This window comes from Cherax quadricarinatus, chromosome 88 (assembly GCF_038502225.1).
Source record: "Cherax quadricarinatus isolate ZL_2023a chromosome 88, ASM3850222v1, whole genome shotgun sequence".
NCBI classification, from domain to species: domain Eukaryota; kingdom Metazoa; phylum Arthropoda; class Malacostraca; order Decapoda; family Parastacidae; genus Cherax; species Cherax quadricarinatus.
Genome location: NC_091379.1, coordinates 694,275 through 712,333, shown reverse-complemented (window position 1 = coordinate 712,333; position 18,059 = coordinate 694,275). Strand labels below are relative to the sequence as shown.

The 18,059-nt window shown below is 37.7% G+C and overlaps 1 protein-coding gene across 1 annotated transcript in view; it reads left to right on the top strand.

Moving 5' to 3' along the window:
- The first annotated feature begins 200 nt into the window (after positions 1–200).
- The window catches only part of LOC138855285 (F-box/LRR-repeat protein 5-like), a 33,324-nt gene continuing 15,465 nt past the window's right edge, over positions 201–18,059 (top strand). The window contains exons 1-6 of the mRNA XM_070103802.1: positions 201–411; positions 3,709–3,906; positions 4,770–4,916; positions 12,510–13,041; positions 14,045–14,210; positions 15,273–15,440. Of these exons, the coding sequence (XP_069959903.1) occupies positions 325–411; positions 3,709–3,906; positions 4,770–4,916; positions 12,510–13,041; positions 14,045–14,210; positions 15,273–15,440 (1,298 nt within the window). The 5' untranslated portion in view covers positions 201–324. The remainder of the gene's footprint in view (positions 412–3,708; positions 3,907–4,769; positions 4,917–12,509; positions 13,042–14,044; positions 14,211–15,272; positions 15,441–18,059) is intronic.

Below are 18,059 nucleotides of genomic sequence, written 5' to 3'. Positions count from 1 at the left end.
TGTAGAGGTTAGTGAGGTGGTTTAGGCAGGTAGTGTAGAGGTTAGTGAGGTGGTTTAGGCAGGTAGTGTAGAGGTTAGTGAGGTGGTTTAGGCAGGTAGTGTAGAGGTTAGTGGGGTGGTTTAGGCAGGTAGTGTAGAGGTTAGTGGGGTGGTTTAGGCAGGTAGTGTAGAGGTTAGTGAGGTAGTTTAGGCAGGTAGTGTAGAGGTTAGTGAGGTGGTTTAGGCAGGTAGTGTAGAGGTTAGTGAGGTGGTTTAGGCAGGTAGTGTAGAGGTTAGTGGGGTGGTTTAGGCAGGTAGTGTAGAGGTGCAGCAGCGTAAACAAAGATGGCGCCCAGAGTACCAGATGAAATTGATGTGTTCACAGCTCCTCACTCCCGCATGAAGGAACTAGTGAACATATACACTGAGAAGGTCAGTAGGTGCTGCTGAGTGAGGTGCTGAGGAGGGTAGGTGATGGCAGGGCAGGCAGGGGCATGACAGGGGGCATGACAGGGGGGGACACCTGCCAACGCAGTTTTCTCTCATTTTTTTGCCTATTTTAGTTATCGTAATATTTCCGTAATTTTCGAGTATTGTCACAGATATTTCATGATCTTCCTCTCATAAATAAGCTACCGGGATGTTTCTCTTTTCATAGTTTCCTGTTTTTTTTTCTTAAATTAGGCATTGCAGTACATTCACTGGATGGCCCCTTTGGGTTTAGTGCTTCTTCATAAAAAATAATGTAAAATTAAGGGCTAGACCCTCAAGGGTCGTGGAGCGCTGGAGAATGTACAGGTGATATTGCAAAAACTGCATGTGCTGCAGTGATAGGTCAGCGCTGTATGACCCTTGTGGGTTTAGCGCTTAGTTTTGATTATAATTTCCATTATATTGAGGAATTTATCTATCATTATTTTATTATTGTTAGTAGGTTTAGCGCTTCTTTTTGATTATAATTATTATTGTTAGGGGCAAAACCCACATGGGTCATTTAACACAAGGTTTTGTGGAGGCTCGATCCTCTGTCTGCTGAGCGCCAAACTGCCGAACGGTATGTTGCCCTCGATCTTTGACCTTTTTTTTGTCGGCATATCCTGTGTGATTTACACATATGTTACGATGTAAAAAATATAATGTGATTCATTCAACGGAGATAAAACACCTCAATTACTGGGAGCGCTTGAGGTTCCTAAACCTGTATTCCCTGGAACGCAGGCGGGAGAGATACATGATTATATACACCTGGAAAATCCTAGAGGGACTAGTACCGAACTTGCACACGAAAATCACTCACTACGAAAGCAAAAGACTTGGCAGACGATGCAACATCCCCCCAATGAAAAGCAGGGGTGTCACTAGCACGTTAAGAGACCATACAATAAGTGTCAGGGGGCCGAGACTGTTCAACTGCCTCCCAGCACACATAAGGGGGATTACCAACAGACCCCTGGCAGTCTTCAAGCTGGCACTGGACAAGCACCTAAAGTCGGTTCCTGACCAGCCAGGCTGTGGCTCGTACGTTGGTTTGCGTGCAGCCAGCAGCAACAGCCTGGTTGATCAGGCTCTGGTCCACCAGGAGGCCTGGTCACAGACCGGGCCGCGGGGGCGTTGACCCCCAGAACTCTCTCCAGGTAAACTCCAGGAACCTAAATAAATCCTTAAAATAATAAAATAGTAAAATTATAGACATTTTAAGTCGCTAACTTTTTTGGGTTATCCTGTACTTAAGTAAACTTAAGTTTTGCTTAAAACGCAATGCATCCCGTGAACCTTCACATTATTGTATTTTATACGTTAACTTTGAAATGCAGGAAAGAATATTTTTCAGTTTTTTAATTAACTAACCCACTCGACCGACTGACCGACCAACCCATTGTAAATCCATACATTGTAACCTCAACGTGTAGTTACATAAGAACATAAGAAAGAAGGAACACTGCAGCAGGCCTGTTGGCCCATACTAGGCAGGTCCTTTACAATCCATCCCACTAACAAAACATTTGCCCAACCCAATTTTAATGCTACACAAGAAATAATCTCTGATAACTCTATCTATATACGTACGTAATTGTCCCACACGGAAACGTGAGTAACGTACCTGGGATAACACAATGATGCCAAATAAAGTAGTAATTTACTTTTACATTTACATGACCCTAGGACCTGTGTGTATCACACAGGAAATATAATTAATACCTAGAAATTTACATGTTACTTTGTATAATTGTAGTCGCCTCTATTTGTGTACTTTATTTTCCGACTTACAAGGTGCACAACAGAAGTATTGTAGTGGGTAATAATGTTCATGGGTTAATTACCCTCCTACATTATGCTAAATCATAACTCGAAGCCTACAGGCTAATTTTCCAAGACTTTTTGTGGGAAAAAAGGCATGCCTTAAATGCTGGAAAATACTGTATCTGTACCTAAATAAAGTTACTTAAATGTATAATTTAAACACATGCAAAGTTTGGAAACTTTTATATGGATACGATTCACTTGTCATGAATTTTTTCACTTATGCAACACATAGGAATCTTTATTGAAGAAACATTTTGCCACACAGTGGCTTCATCAGTCCAATACAAAGTAGAAATGGGTAAGGAGAGGAGAAGTTTGAGGTAATCAGTCCCTCAACCTGGAACCAATGTGTTCAGTCCATCACTCTTGTAGGAAATACAGTATAGGGCCAGAGAGGTGGCTTATATACTTTAGTCAGATGAGTTGAAGCAGGAGGAGGCGGGATCACAGTGGGACCTGCCACTAGTGTAAGTAGGTCGTCGTCCAAAGGTTGGGCAAGCGTTGAAGTCTTTGTACCAAGATCCCATGATGTTCCAGTGTCTGACAGATGTGATGAATGGTTTTGAAAACCATTCATCACATGAATTTTTTCACTTCAGTAAGAATGAGAATAACTTGGGTAAATAATCCAGAGAATGAGCATAAATGTACTGGAATATATATACAGAGAAGAATGATAAAGTTGATCCATGTATCAGAATTCCTACAAAGATGGACTGAAGGAATTAATCTTGGACCATCTGGAAAGATGTATAATTAGTGGAGATATGATGAAAGTTTACAAATGAAAAAGAGGAATAAATAAAGGGGGTATAAATAATGTGCTTGTACAGGTATTGACCTGTGTTGCCTTCTTTTTAAACACATAAACAGTTTATTTAGTATATTATATAATCCCTCCCTTATTAATCCTCTGTACCAAGTCCTATTTAATGGTGGATTTTATGGATTGACTACTGTGACTTTTTCATCTTTATTTTGGATTAATACTACTTAAGATTTCAATATTATGTGTGTTTTGAATTTTAATTTCTATAGCTTGTATACAACTAAAGTAGTATGGACAGTTATTTGAGTCACATCAGTGGCAAGTATTCGTTTGTTCACTTACAGGTGTTATACACAGATAACCTGCACATAGGAAAGTGAAAGTTATGACAACATTTTGGACCATTAACTAATCACTATGATTCAGATTGGACTTAAACATCATCATAAGTTTTATTTTCCCATGTGTGGGTTATTTGTGTATAACACCTGTATTGTACAAAAGAATACTTGTCACTGATCTCTAGCAGGTCAATACACATCACTGTGACTCAAATAGCTGTCCATGCTTATTGGGTTATTTGATTATTGTTCCATTCACGGCATTGTGCCTTCTTATTCTTTGCTACAGGTATTGTTCTCATTATGTCTTGACAGATGCAGTGTGTGGATTTTCGGGATGGCTCGGAGGTGATCTCCCTCCTGCAGGACCTCACTAACACACTCTACGAGTTTAAATCCCACGAATCCATCGAGAACATATTTATAATGGACCAACTCAAGAATAGGCTGAAGCAGCGGAAAATAATTAATGCTGCCATATGTGACTGTCACAACGACAACAGGCTTGCTGATGTGAGCATTATATATTGACAGCTTGTGTTAGGAGGTATTATGCCACATATATTCTGGATTTATGCTTAATAGTCATTGAAGTTTTTTAGATTTACACTAAGTGAAAAATAAGGCAAAATCAATGATTATAGAGTACATTTCCTTATTTTTTGTCTTTGTACAGTTCCTTATTTTTGTCTTTTTCCTGTTCCTTGATTTTTGTCCTTAAACTGTGCAGAGGAAGTCAACTCAACAGTCCTGCAGTGTAATTTTAGGAAGTAATTGAGAAAACTAATTCTGCCATGTTGGTTGCCAGTTCTGTTTATTCATATTAAGTAAAGATAAAGGTTTATTTCTTTGTGAATGGTTACAATGTGTAATTACAATTTTGGTTTGCTAAGTACAAAGAAAGCCACAATCATGCCAGGGCATTTCAGGCAGACTAATCTTAATACATAGAAACTACTTAAAACTAGACATAATAGTACAGTCTCTCCTCACTTAATGACTGAAATAGGGACCTAAGACTTCGTCGGTGAACGAATTCGACGCTAAACGAGGAGCATACTATAATGTTAGTGGATTTGTGTCAACCATCTTTGATGTTGTTTTAATGTCATCTTTACACCATTTATAACATTTCTGGTATATTTTTAAATGTTTATACAGCAGTGTAATAAACATAATTGAGGAAATCAGCTCTGATATACATTATTTAGGTATAAATACTGGTCAGAGAGCCCGTTGTAATCCGAGGCATTGGTAAATGAGTATGTCGCTAAGTGAGGAGAAGCTGTAATTTGTTTAGATCCATTTACTGATTTGTTTGCCATAAGTTCAAATCCCCACCCGTTTCATGTCTTTTATTTTTATTTATTTTATAGGTAGTGCAGCTTGTCCGCACAGGTACTCAGGTGAGGGAAAGGAGCATTGGTGAACGTGTTAGCTTTGGCTTGAAACTTCAGCAAGCGTTTGAAGATTTTGTCCGCAATTTTTTGCCACACATGGAAGAGGAGGAGCAAGTGTTTCAGGTAATTTGTTTTCTTTAATAAGCCAGTGTAGTTAAATAGCTATATAATATTCAACACTATATTATTCTGCTTGACTCGCCTGCCCCTTCTTCATCCTCTTTTCATCTCATACACTATAACGAGGGGTCCTGTCTTGATGCTGAAGAACTCTTAGTCCAGCGAACTGGAGCTATTTACTCCTTCCTAAGATCAAGCCTGTTTACTTCCCATTCTCCAGGTACTACATGACCCTTATGGGTTTTATATATCCCCATGACTGTAATAGTAACAATACACTGATCAATCCCATTTTTATATTTGTACGTGCCATCCATCTTATCGTTTTTACGTCTGAAATTATTCCCTGACCTGTTTAAAACATTTAATACAGTACTGTATTCAGAGTTCTTACTGACTGCTCCTTATTCCTCAGTCAGTTCTTACTGCCCATTCTTATTTTCTCACAACCCACTCTAATCCTCAGTCATTTATCACTGCCCACTTTCCTTGTTACTCAGTTCTTACTGCCCACTTTATGCCTCAGTTGTCACTGCCCACTTTCCTTATTACTCAGTTCTTCCTACCTACTTTATGCCTCAGTTAGTTGTCACTGCCCACTCTCCTTATTACTCAATCAGTTCTCACTGTCTAATATTATATAATTTTCTTCTAGTTAATTGTTAAACAAGCTGTTAATTGTCAGTTGTATTTTTTAGAGCAATGGTTCTCAACTTTTTTTTTTTTTTTTTTCATCCCAGTACCTGTAGCCATCTTGTACATCAGTCATTACCCCAACAGCAAAGGTCTGGCATTTAGAAAAAAGATTTGTTTCTCGGTACATAATGAAATCCCAGTTGCTTCACCAAATAACTGAATTTTTCAATAGTGAGAAAAACAATACTCAGTCAGAATAATTTTTTTTAATAACATTAACAAGGAAACAAACCATGGAATGGGTGGAGTTTGAATCCATGGCAAGCGAGTCCTAAAATTCCAGGCCATGGTTTCAAACCCACCCATTCGTGGTTTGTTTGTAATCATGTTATTACAATTTCCTGATTTACAAAGAATTTTGCTAATGAATTGTTGTGTAGTGTGAGAATTCTTTTTAGATTTCCTTCAGAAACATGAAAAATATGGATTACCACAAGTGGGGGTAAACACCTACAGATAGAATGGTGTTACCATATTTTAACCCCTTGACTGTTGCAACCCCAAATCCTGAGGTGTCTCCTGGTGTCACAAAATTTAAAAAAAAAAAAAATTTTGTTTTTTTCTCATGAAACGATAGAGAATCTTTTCCTGATTGTAATGACACCAAAAGAACGAAATTTCATGGAAAATTGACGGAATTACCCTCTCGCGAAGTTAGCGACCTTGGCTATATTTAAGAATCGGCGATTTCACCCACTTTGAACCCTATTTTCGACTAATTCCATTGTTCCAGTCGACCAAACTCATAGCTATTTCTTTAGAACTCCATTTTTTCTGTCGACTGAGTACAAGAAACTGCCCATTTACCAATTTCAAATGCCTAATAACGTGGTCAGAAATTTGCAATTTGGCCAATTTCACGAAAATTAAAAAATATGACAATTTCAAAATAGGGTCAAGAATGAACAATGCAGACATTCCTGGCTCTAAAATAAAATTTTTTTTGTTCATTAGTCATGTCTCCAGGCCCCTCTGATATTACTCTTGCTTTCTATTTTGAATTTTTATTCAAACAAAAAATACAAGATTTACTGTTATGCAGACTACTGCAATATTGTAATACGTAATTGTATAAATAATGTCAACCCTTTCGTGACTGCATATTAGAATGGCTACTTGGATATTTATTGGAAAATGATATTTGTTTACTTTTGAACATTGGCAAAAATCAAACATTTCCCTTAATTTGAGCTCCATTTCAAGGTTCTTTTCATAGTAAAACTAATCAGAATCACCTCTTTTTCTATATGTTTTCCATTCTATCAAATGAGACCAAGAAAACGAGAATACAACCATAAATACTATACGAAAATAGACCACAAACTCGGCATTTTAATTAAAAAACACGGTCAGTTTTTTTCTCATTTTGCACTGCGTGCTACAGGATTTTTTTTTATATGGTGCACACTGACCACACAGACCCATTCTCTCAAATGTGGGCCTACCAGCTTTCTCCTGCTTGATTTGAAGCTGCTAGAATTTATGAGTACATATACGTCAAAAACGGTGGCTCATAAGATGTATATATACGACCAAAACAGTCAAAAGGTTAAGAAAGTGATGTAGGAAGAATGAAAAACCCATTTTGACTATAAAATTAAACAACAGGTAAAATGAGATTTGTATATTTCAACCTCTGAGACTCTCTTCAGTAGGCTCAAAAATAATAGATATCTTATTTAATTTTTGGTCAAAATTGTAATGATGTTGGTAGAATTACCAAAAACATGTTAGGTAACAGGACACATCTGCAACTAATGCGACATTTTATCATCGCAACATTTTGCTCCTGGAGAGTGAAACATTGCCACAATAAAATGTCGCATTAGCTGCACGTGTCCTTTGGCCTAACATACTCGGTCAAAATTGTTTCCCATCCTTCATCAATAAGCATTCATGACACTCTTATCCAAGCAAATTGATGTATGCATATACATATATATATATATATATATATATATATATATATATATATATATATATATATATATATATATAAATATTATACATTTTTTTTTTTTAACAAGTCGGCCGTCTCCCACCGAGGCAGTGTGACCCAAAAAGAAAGAAAATCCCCAAAAAGAAAATACTTTCATCATCATACAACACTTTCACCACACTCACACATAATCACTGTTTTTGCAGAGGTGCTCAGGATACAACAGTTTAGAAGCATATATGTATAAAGATACACAGCATATCCCTCCAAACTGCCAATATCCCAAAACCCCTCCTTTAAAGTGCAGGCATTGTACTTCCCATTTCCAGGACTTAAGTCCAGCTATATAAAAATAACCCTTGAATCCCTTCACTAAATATTACCCTGCTCACACTCCAACAGATCGTCAGGTCCCAAATACCATTCGTCTCCATTCACTCCTATCAAACACGCTCATGCACGCCTGCTGGAAGTCCAAGCCCCTCGCCCACAAACCCTCCCTTACCTCTTCCTTCCAACCTTTTCGAGGACGACCCCTACCCCGCCTTCCTTCCCCTACAGATTTAAATGCTCTCCATGTCATTCTACTTTGATCCATTCTTTCTAAATGACCAAACCACCTCAACAACCCTTCTTCAGCCCTCTGACTAATACTTTTATTAAGTCCATACCTTCTCCTAATTTCCACACTGAATTTTCTGCACAATATTTACACCACACATTGCCCTTAGACAGGACATCTCCACTGCCTCCAACCGTCTCCTCGCTGCTGCATTTACCACCCAAGCTTCACACCCATATAAGAGTGTTGGTACTACTATACTTTCATACATTCCCTTCTTTGCCTCCATAGATAACGTTTTTTGACTCCACATATACCTCAATGCACCACTCACCTTTTTTCCCTCATCAGTTCTATGATTAACCTCATCCTTCATAAATCCATCCACCGACACGTCAACTCCCAAGTATCTGAAAACATTCACTTCTTCCATACTCCTCCTCCCCAATTTGATATCCAATTTTTCTTTATCTAAATCATTTGATACCCTCATCACCTTACTCTTTTCTATGTTCACTTTCAACTTTCTACCTTTACACACATTCCCAAACTCATCCACTAACCTTTGCAATTTTTTTTTAGAATCTCCCATAAGCACAGTATCATCAGCAAAAAGTAACTGTGTTAATTCCCATTTTGAATTTGATTCCCCATAATTTAATCCCACCCCTCTCCCGAACACCCTAGCATTTACTTCTTTTACAACCCCATCTATAAATATATTAAACAACCATGGTGACATTACACATTCCTGTTTAAGACCTACTTTTACCGGGAAGTAGTCTCCCTCTCTTCTACACACCCTAACCTGAGCCTCACTATCCTCATAAAAACTCTTTACAGCATTTAGTAACTTACCACCTATTCCATATACTTGCAACATCTGCCACATTGCTCCCCTATCCACTCTATCATATGCCTTTTCTAAATCCATAAATGCAATAAAAACTTCCCTACCTTTATCTAAATACTGTTCACATATATGCTTCAATGTAAACACTTGATCTACACATCCCCTACCCACTCTGAAACCTCCTTGCTCATCCGCAATCCTACATTCTGTCTTACCTCTAATTTTTTCAATTATAACCCTACCGTACACTTTTCCTGGTATACTTAATAAACTTATTCCTCTATAATTTTTACGATCTCTTTTGTCTCCTTTCCCTTTATATAAAGGGACTACACATGCTCTCTGCCAATCCCTAGGTACCTTCCCCTCTTTCATACATTTATTAAACAAAAGTACCAACCACTCCAACACTATATCCCCCCCTACTTTTAACATTTCTTTCATGATCCCATCAGTTCCAGCTGCTTTACCCCCTTTCATTCTACGTAATGCCTCGCGTACCTCCCCCACACTTACATTCTGCCCTTCTTCACTCCTAAAAGATGGTATATCTCCCTGACCAGTGCATGAAATTACCGCCTCCCTTTCTTCCTCAACATTTAAAAGTTCCTCAAAATATTCTCGCCATCTTCCTAATACCTCCCTCTCCCCATCTACTAACTCCCCTACTCTGTTTTTTACTGACAAATCCATACTTTCCCTAGGCTTTCTTAACTTGTTTGACTCGCTCCAAAAATTTTTCTTATTTTCATTAAAATTTCTTGACAGTGCCTCTCCCACTCTATCATCTGCTCTCCTTTTGCACTCCCTCACCACTCTCTTTACCTTTCTTTTACTCTCCATTTACTCTGCTCATTTTATAACACTTCTGCTTTGTAAAAACCTCTCGTAAGCTACCTTTTTCTCTTTTATCACACCCTTTAGGATTGCGGATGAGCAAGGAGGTTTCAGAGTGGGTAGGGGATGTGTAGATCAAGTGTTTACAATGAAGCATATATGTGAACAGTATTTAGATAAAGGTAGGGAAGTTTTTATTGCATTTATGGATTTAGAAAAGGCATATGTGATAGAGTGGATAGAGGAGCAATGTGGCAGATGTTGCAAGTATATGGAATAGGTGGTAAGTTATTAAATGCTGTAAAGAGTTTTTATGAGGATAGTGAGGCTCAGGTTAGGGTGTGTAGAAGAGAGGGAGACTACTTCCCGGTAAAAGTAGGTCTTAGACAGGGATGTGTAATGTCACCATGGTTGTTTAATATATTTATAGATGGGGTTGTAAAGGAAGTAAATGCTAGGGTGTTCGGGAGAGGGGTGGGATTAAATTTTGGGGAATCAAATTCAAAATGGGAATTGACACAGTTACTTTTTGCTGATGATACTGTGCTTATGGGAGATTCTAAAGAAAAATTACAAAGGTTAGTGGATGAGTTTGGGAATGTGTGTAAAGGTAGAAAGTTGAAAGTGAACATAGAAAAGAGTAAGGTGATGAGGGTGTCAAATGATTTAGATAAAGAAAAATTGGATATCAAATTGGGGAGGAGGAGTATGGAAGAAGTGAATGTTTTCAGATACTTGGGAGTTGACGTGTCGGCGGATGGATTTATGAAGGATGAGGTTAATCATAGAATTGATGAGGGAAAAAATGTGAGTGGTGCGTCGAGGTATATGTGGAGTCAAAAAACGTTATCTATGGAGGCAAAGAAGGGAATGTATGAAAGTATAGTAGTACCAACACTCTTATATGGGTGTGAAGCTTGGGTGCTAAATGCAGCAGCGAGGAGACGGTTGGAGGCAGTGGAGATGTCCTGTTTAAGGGCAATGTGTGGTGTAAATATTATGCAGAAAATTCGGAGTGTGGAAATTAGGAAAAGGTGTGGAGTTAATAAAAGTATTAGTCAGAGGGCAGAGGAGGGGTTGTTGAGGTGGTTTGGTCATTTAGAGAGAATGGATCAAAGTAGAATGACATGGAAAGCATATAAATCTATAGGGGAAGGAAGGCGGGGTAGGGGTCGTCCTCGAAAGGGTTGGAGAGAGAGGGTAAAGGAGGTTTTGTGGGTAAGGGGCTTGGACTTCCAGCAAGCGTGCGTGAGCGTGTTAGATAGGAGTGAATGGAGACGAATGGTACTTGGGACCTGACGATCTGTTGGAGTGTGAGCAGGGTAATATTTAGTGAAGGGATTCAGGGAAACCGGTTATTTTCATATAGTCGGACTTGAGTCCTGGAAATGGGAAGTACAATGCCTGCACTTTAAAGGAGGGGTTTGGGATATTGGCAGTTTGGAGGGATATGTTGTGTATCTTTATATGTGTATGCTTCTAGACTGTTGTATTCTGAGCACCTCTGCAAAACCAGTGATAATGTGCGAGTGTGGTGAAAGTGTTGAATGATGATGAAAGTATTTTCTTTTTGGGGATTTTCTTTCTTTTTTGGGTCACCCTGCCTCGGTGGGAGACGGCCGACTTGTTGAAAAAAAAAAAAAAAAAAAAAATATATATATATATATATATATATATATATATTATATATATATATATATATATATATATATATATATATATATATATATATATATATATATATATATATTATATATATATATATGTATATGTATATATATATATATGTATGTATATATATAAATATATGTATATATATATATATATATATATATATATATATTTTTTCACTCCAGAAATATGTTCAGGTGCCAGTACTGACCGAATTTGTTCCCATAAGAAATATTGTGAAGTAGATTAGTCCATTTCAGACCCCCAAACATACACGTACAAATGCACTTACATAAATACACTTACATAATTGATCGCATTCGGAGGTAATCGTTATGCGGGGGTCCACTGTATATATATATATATTTTTTTTTTTCAACAAGTCGGCCGTCTCCCACCGAGGCAGGGTGACCCAAAAAAGAAAGAAAATCCCCAAAAAGAAAATACTTTCATCATCATTCAACACTTTCACCACACTCACACATTATCACTGCTTTTGCAGAGGTGCTCAGAATACAACAGTTCAGAAGCATATACGTATAAAGATACACAACATATCCCTCCAAACTGCCAATATCCCAAACCCCTCCTTTAAAGTGCAGGCATTGTACTTCCCATTTCCAGGACTCAAGTCCGACTATATGAAAATAACCGGTTTCCCAGAATCCCTTCACTAAATATTACCCTGCTCACACTCCAACAGATCATCAGGTCCCAAGTATCATTCGCCTCCATTCACTCCTATCTAACACGCTCATGCACGCTTGCTGGAAGTTTGGCAATTTGGAGGGACATGTTGTGTATCTTTATATGTACAGTATATGCTTCTAAACTGTTGTATTCTGAGCAATTCTGCAAAACCAGTGATTATGTGTGAGTGTTGTGAAAGTGTTGAATGGTGATGAAAGTATTTTCTTTTTGGGTATTTTCTTTCTTTTTTGAGTCACCCTGCCTCGGTGGGAGACGGCCGACTTGTTGAAAAAAAAAATATATATATTAAAAATTTCCACTTACTGTATTTCATTTCTTTTTTAACAGCCTCTACTTGTGGAATATTTTGATTATGATGAATTGAAAATCCTGAAGGAGGTGGTATTGAAAGAACATGAGTTAGTAAAAGAAAGACAGTGTTTTGAGAAGGCACATGAAGAAGAACCAGAGAATAATGACATAGTGAAAGATCTGCGGGATTTAGACTGGGACCTGTGCTTCCTTGAAGAACCTTTCTGTGACAGGGAGAACTGTGAGACAGCTGAGGTCACCCCTGACGAGGACTCCTTCAATCATAATTATGACACACACACTCATGCTTTACCTGATCTTCCAAGTGTCAATTCTTCTGAATTGTTTACCTTCCACTCGACTTATGTGGAGAAATCAGAGGCACTGTCATGGGCAGTGCCTGATGATGTGCCAGTGCCTAGTCTGCCCATTGAGATTCTGGTGGAAATTTTCCAGTATCTGACTCCCCCAGACTTAAGCAGGTGCTCACAGGTGTGCATGTCTTGGAACAATGGTGTCTTCTCACCTTCACTATGGAGTGCTTTATATCCAGTGCAGTGGGCCAGAGGTAAGTCATGCAGTTACACCAATACTTTCTGTTTAATATATTAATTTTTGTAACCCTTGCAGTGGGGGGTATCTTGATGCTGCTGAAATGCTCTTGGTCTGAGAAATTGAAACCCTCATCATCCTTGGATGAACCATGCTTATTCTCATTCACATTATTCTGTACGACCCCCATGGATTTAGTACTTTATGAATCTTCTTATTTTTGTTACACAATAAAGCTGTGTAGTTTAAGAAATAATGTGTGTATGTACGTAGTTGATGAAATAGTTAATTCAGTAACTAGGATGCTCCCAAGGTATGCAAGCAGCTGTTCAATATTTTTAGGAATCCATTTATATGGGCTCATTTTGCAAAAATTGAAATACCCTATCAACTCATAGTAAAGACATTTCAAATTTCGCATTTTCCTGGACATGCACGTAAAGGGTTGAACTAATCAACTGTTCAACTGCAGATAAACAATATTAATGTTTTGTCAAAAATTAGCAACATCAATATCTGCCATCACAGTTGTCATGACACATTTTTGACAACTTAAAGCTTAGTTTGCAAAATAAATATCGGTCCCAATCACTTCAGATAATTTCTGAAATCGCTACTGAAAATTGTATAAGGACACCTAAACATGAGGTTTAGGTGTCCTTATACTGTTCTATAACAACAGTACGTAAACCATACCACGGGCGGGATTTGAACCCACGGTCAGAGAGTCTCAAAACTCCAGACCCTGAACGTTGTTGATTGTGTGCAGCAGGTCAGTGAAATTTTCACCTGCCTCCACTGTGAGGGCCATAGCATTACTACTTATTGTATACCATGAACTAAAATTTTCCCAAAGTTGGTTTAATATACATGCCAACCTTCATATAAAATTTTATTGAAATTGGAGATGGTCAGGTGGGGACGATTTTCAAATTGGTCCACTTGACATGGAATGACTCAGGTGGACTTTACTGAAGATCATAATGTGTGCAAGTACACAATGTATCTTCCTTCCTCAGGCATTTGGAAAGCTGAGAATGTTGGGCTGTGCCACGCTTTAGAGGATGCAGCACTGAGTAAGCAGGGCCATGAGGACATCAGCAAGTGGGATGAGGATGCTGATGTTGATGAGGCTGAAGAGGAGAGAGACCCACTAGCCGATAATGAATATTTTGTCCTTGAAAGGTAGGCATTCATCTTCTTGAAATGCTGCCTCTTATACTGAACCCTAAAGACCTGTATTTTTCTTGTGTCTTGAAAGATGATTAAGAATGATGGTTAAAGTTTTTTTTTTTTTTTTTTTTAGGTCACCCTGTCTCAGTGGGAGACTGCAAGCATGTTAAACAAAAAAAAATGAAATTATAATGCTAAATTAGTTAACATGAGTTGTGTAACTGGTATTTCGAGTTAAAAAGTTATGTTTCTAGTGTTTCAACTTACAATCAAGTTACATTCTTGGTTTTTTGACCTACAATCAGTTGGTTTGTATAGAAGACAACAGTACAAAGGATGGTTGTTTCACATGTTAGTACTGCACCTCTGTTACTGTGAAACTTTATTAGTTGCTAAGTGTGTTTTGTAAGTGCTGATACATGTAAGTTGTGGCATTTGTAAGTTAGAGTCTGCTCTATCTCATAAGTATTGTGTCTTGTCTTTTCTTTGTTTATTACAGGACAGTTATAATGGATCCCATTATAGATTCCTTCACCTGTTGTCTGTTTAAATGTGAGAGGACAGAGGCTTGCTGTTTAATATCTATTGCCAGCTGAACTGTATTAGGGAATAAAACTAAAAACAGTATTAATTTAATTTCAAGTAATGCTTTTTATAATGAAAACTACTGTACTAGTGTTTTCTGAGGTCACAATGTTTTGTGTGGCCCAAAGGTTGAATCATGTTTAAGCGTAGTGATCATAAAAATGCCTTTTTGTTTATTTACTGGTTGTCTCCCGCTGAGGTAGAGTAACCCAAAAAAGAGGAAACACATTCACTATCATTCATTCAATCACCATCATGCCATTTCACATGACAGTGAACATCACAGTTCACATGACTCTCTGAACTGCAACATCTTCATCCATGATTTAAGTTCTTCTTTCTTCTTTTTTCAACAAGGCCACCGAAGTAGGGTGGCCTAAAAAGAAAGACAAAAGTGTGATTCAAGTTATTGTTATATTATTATTATGTACCGAGTCCTTGGCCCTATGTTTCAGTATTTAGTTACCACAAAGAAATAACAAATTTCAGCCTTGTAACGTGGGTGTTGCCTCGTGTGGGGGTGGGAGTGAGCACCCTGGTGGTGGATGCTGGTTATGGCATCAGCTCCCGTCTGCTGCAGCAGGCTCTCCTGCTGTGTCCTAACCTCACAACTCTCTCTGCTGCTCACACACAGATTGACCACTATTCCTTCAAAGGGTAAGTAAAATGTTTTGATGGAAAAATCCTCTCCTTACATACTCACAGTTTTTTACCACAGCCATCTTCCACCAAAGTAGGGTGACAGCTATAATGGAAAACATTCACTATCTCTTACTCAGTAGCTGTCTACTAAATTGCAGCATCCCCATCCATCCTTCAGAATGCAGGCACTGGATATACTTACACTTGATATTTGAATGTCTTCATACACATATAAGTTTCTGATTAACAACTGAGACATCCCCTTTCTTCATTATATTTGTAATATACATTTCAACTCTTGGTGTCATGTTACATCAAATGCTGAGCATGTAAATGTGTGCATATAATTCTATGAGAAGTGACATCTAAAGGACAAGGGGAAAAATAGTATATAATGTACTAATAATTAGGAAGAAATGAATGATGGCCAATTTACTGTTATAACAATTAACATGGAATACCTTCCACTTAGTCTTTGTAAGAGTTGAAATACTAATGTGGATTTTTTTCTCAATATTATAGAGTTTGCAAGTTAATGTTTTTGTTTAAAGTTATTGGCTGCTTCCCACCAAGGCAGTCACTAAACAGCTGAATAATTAGAACCATCATGTTAGTGCATTTATTTGAAGTAAGACTGAAAATTTCTGTATTCACCTTTCATGTAGAATGTTGTGTTGGTATTTAATGCATATAGGTAAGTGCTAGGTAGGCAGTAGGTTGGTAGACAGCAACCACCCAGGGAGGTACTACTGTCCTGCCAAGTGAATGTAAAACTGAAGCCTGTAATTGTTTTACATGATAGTAGGACTGCTGGTGTCTTTTTTTCTGTCTCATAAACATGCAAGATTTCAGGTACGTCTTGCTGCTTCTACTTACTCTTAGGTCACACTACACATACATGTACAAGCATATATATACACACCCCTCTGGGTTTTCTTCTATTTTCTTTCTAGTTCTTGTTTATTTCCTCTTACCTCCATGGGGAAGTGGAACAGAATTCTTCCTCCGTAAGCCATGCGTGTTGTAAGAGGCGACTAAAATGCCAGGAGCAAGGAGCTAGTAACCCCTTCTCCTGTATATACAGGTCTCCCTCAACATTCGCGAGGGTTAGGGGATCAAGAGCCTCGCGAATGTTGAAAAACCGTGAATGTTTGGTGCCCCAATATATTGTAGGGAAATATATTACAATACTGATTCCTTAACTTGTTGAACCATGAATAATCATAAAATACATGAAAACGTCGTAAATTGTACTAAATATATACATGTTATGCTTTAATAACGTATGTTATTTAATAACATGTATGTTAATAACATGTATGTTATTAAATACCACAGACTCCACCACTGCCTCCATCACTGCAAGTCCCTACTACCCTCCCTCCGACCTCAGCAACTGGCAGCCAGCCCTCCCACCACTCAGTGTGGTGAGTGTTTTGTTTGTTCATTATTTGCTATTAAACTACAGAATAAATAATGTAAACCCATTCATGACTGCATATTGGAATGGCTATTAGGAAAGGTATTAGACGGTGACATCATGTGTTTACTCTTGAACATTTCTGCTATTGCTAATAATAACAATAGTAATAATAATAATAATAATAATAATAATAATGATAATAAATACGATATAATTGAAGAAGGAAATTGTACAAAAATACGAGGGAGTGGTTGACACATCGTCAGTGTGACTGTTTATGCTGGAGTGGACATTAGTCTCCCTGCTCTTCCAAACATTTCACAATAATTCAGCGGTTGAGGCAGTGGTATTTAATAACATATATGTTATAAATAATAATAGTACATGTTATTATTAACCCTTTGAGGGTTTTCGTCGTACTAGTACGTCTTACGCGTAGGGGTTTTTGACGTACTAGTACTCATAAATTCTAGCGACCTCAAATCTAGTGGGAGAAAGCTGGAAGGCCTTCATATGAAAGAATGGGTCTATGTGGTCAGTGTGCACAGTCTAAAAAAAATCCTGCAGCACACGGTGCATAATGAGAAAAAAAAAACTTTTTCCATTTTTTTTTAATAAATCAGCGACTTTGCAGTGTATTTTCGTATAGTATTTATTGTTGTATTCTAGTTTTCTTGGTCTCATTTTATAGAATGGAAGACATATTACTGAAATTGAGATGATTTTGACTGGTTTTACAATGAAAGGTGCCTTGAAATTGAGCTCAAAGTAGCAGAAATGTTCGATTTTTACCAAACTTCAAAAGTAAACAAATCGTGCCAAGCGTGCAATACACGTCAACTGGTGAGTCTAATATTCTTTCACAAGTGCACCAATAATATTTATACCATTTTTTACACTAATGCAGTAGTCTGCATAACAGTAAATCTTATATTTTTTGTGAGAATAAAAATTCAAAGTGGAAAGCAAAAGAATATAAGAGGGGCCTTGAGACGTGACTAATGACTAGAGGAAATGTCATTTTAGTGCCAGGAATGTCTTTCTTGTTTATTCTGGACCCTATTCGGAAATTGGCATCTTTTGAAATTTGTGTGAAATTGGCAAAATTGCTAAATTCTGACCACTGTACTGGATAGTTGAATTTATAAATGGGTGGTTTCTTGCACCCATTCGATAGAAAAAATGGAGTTCTAGCGAAATATTCATGTTTT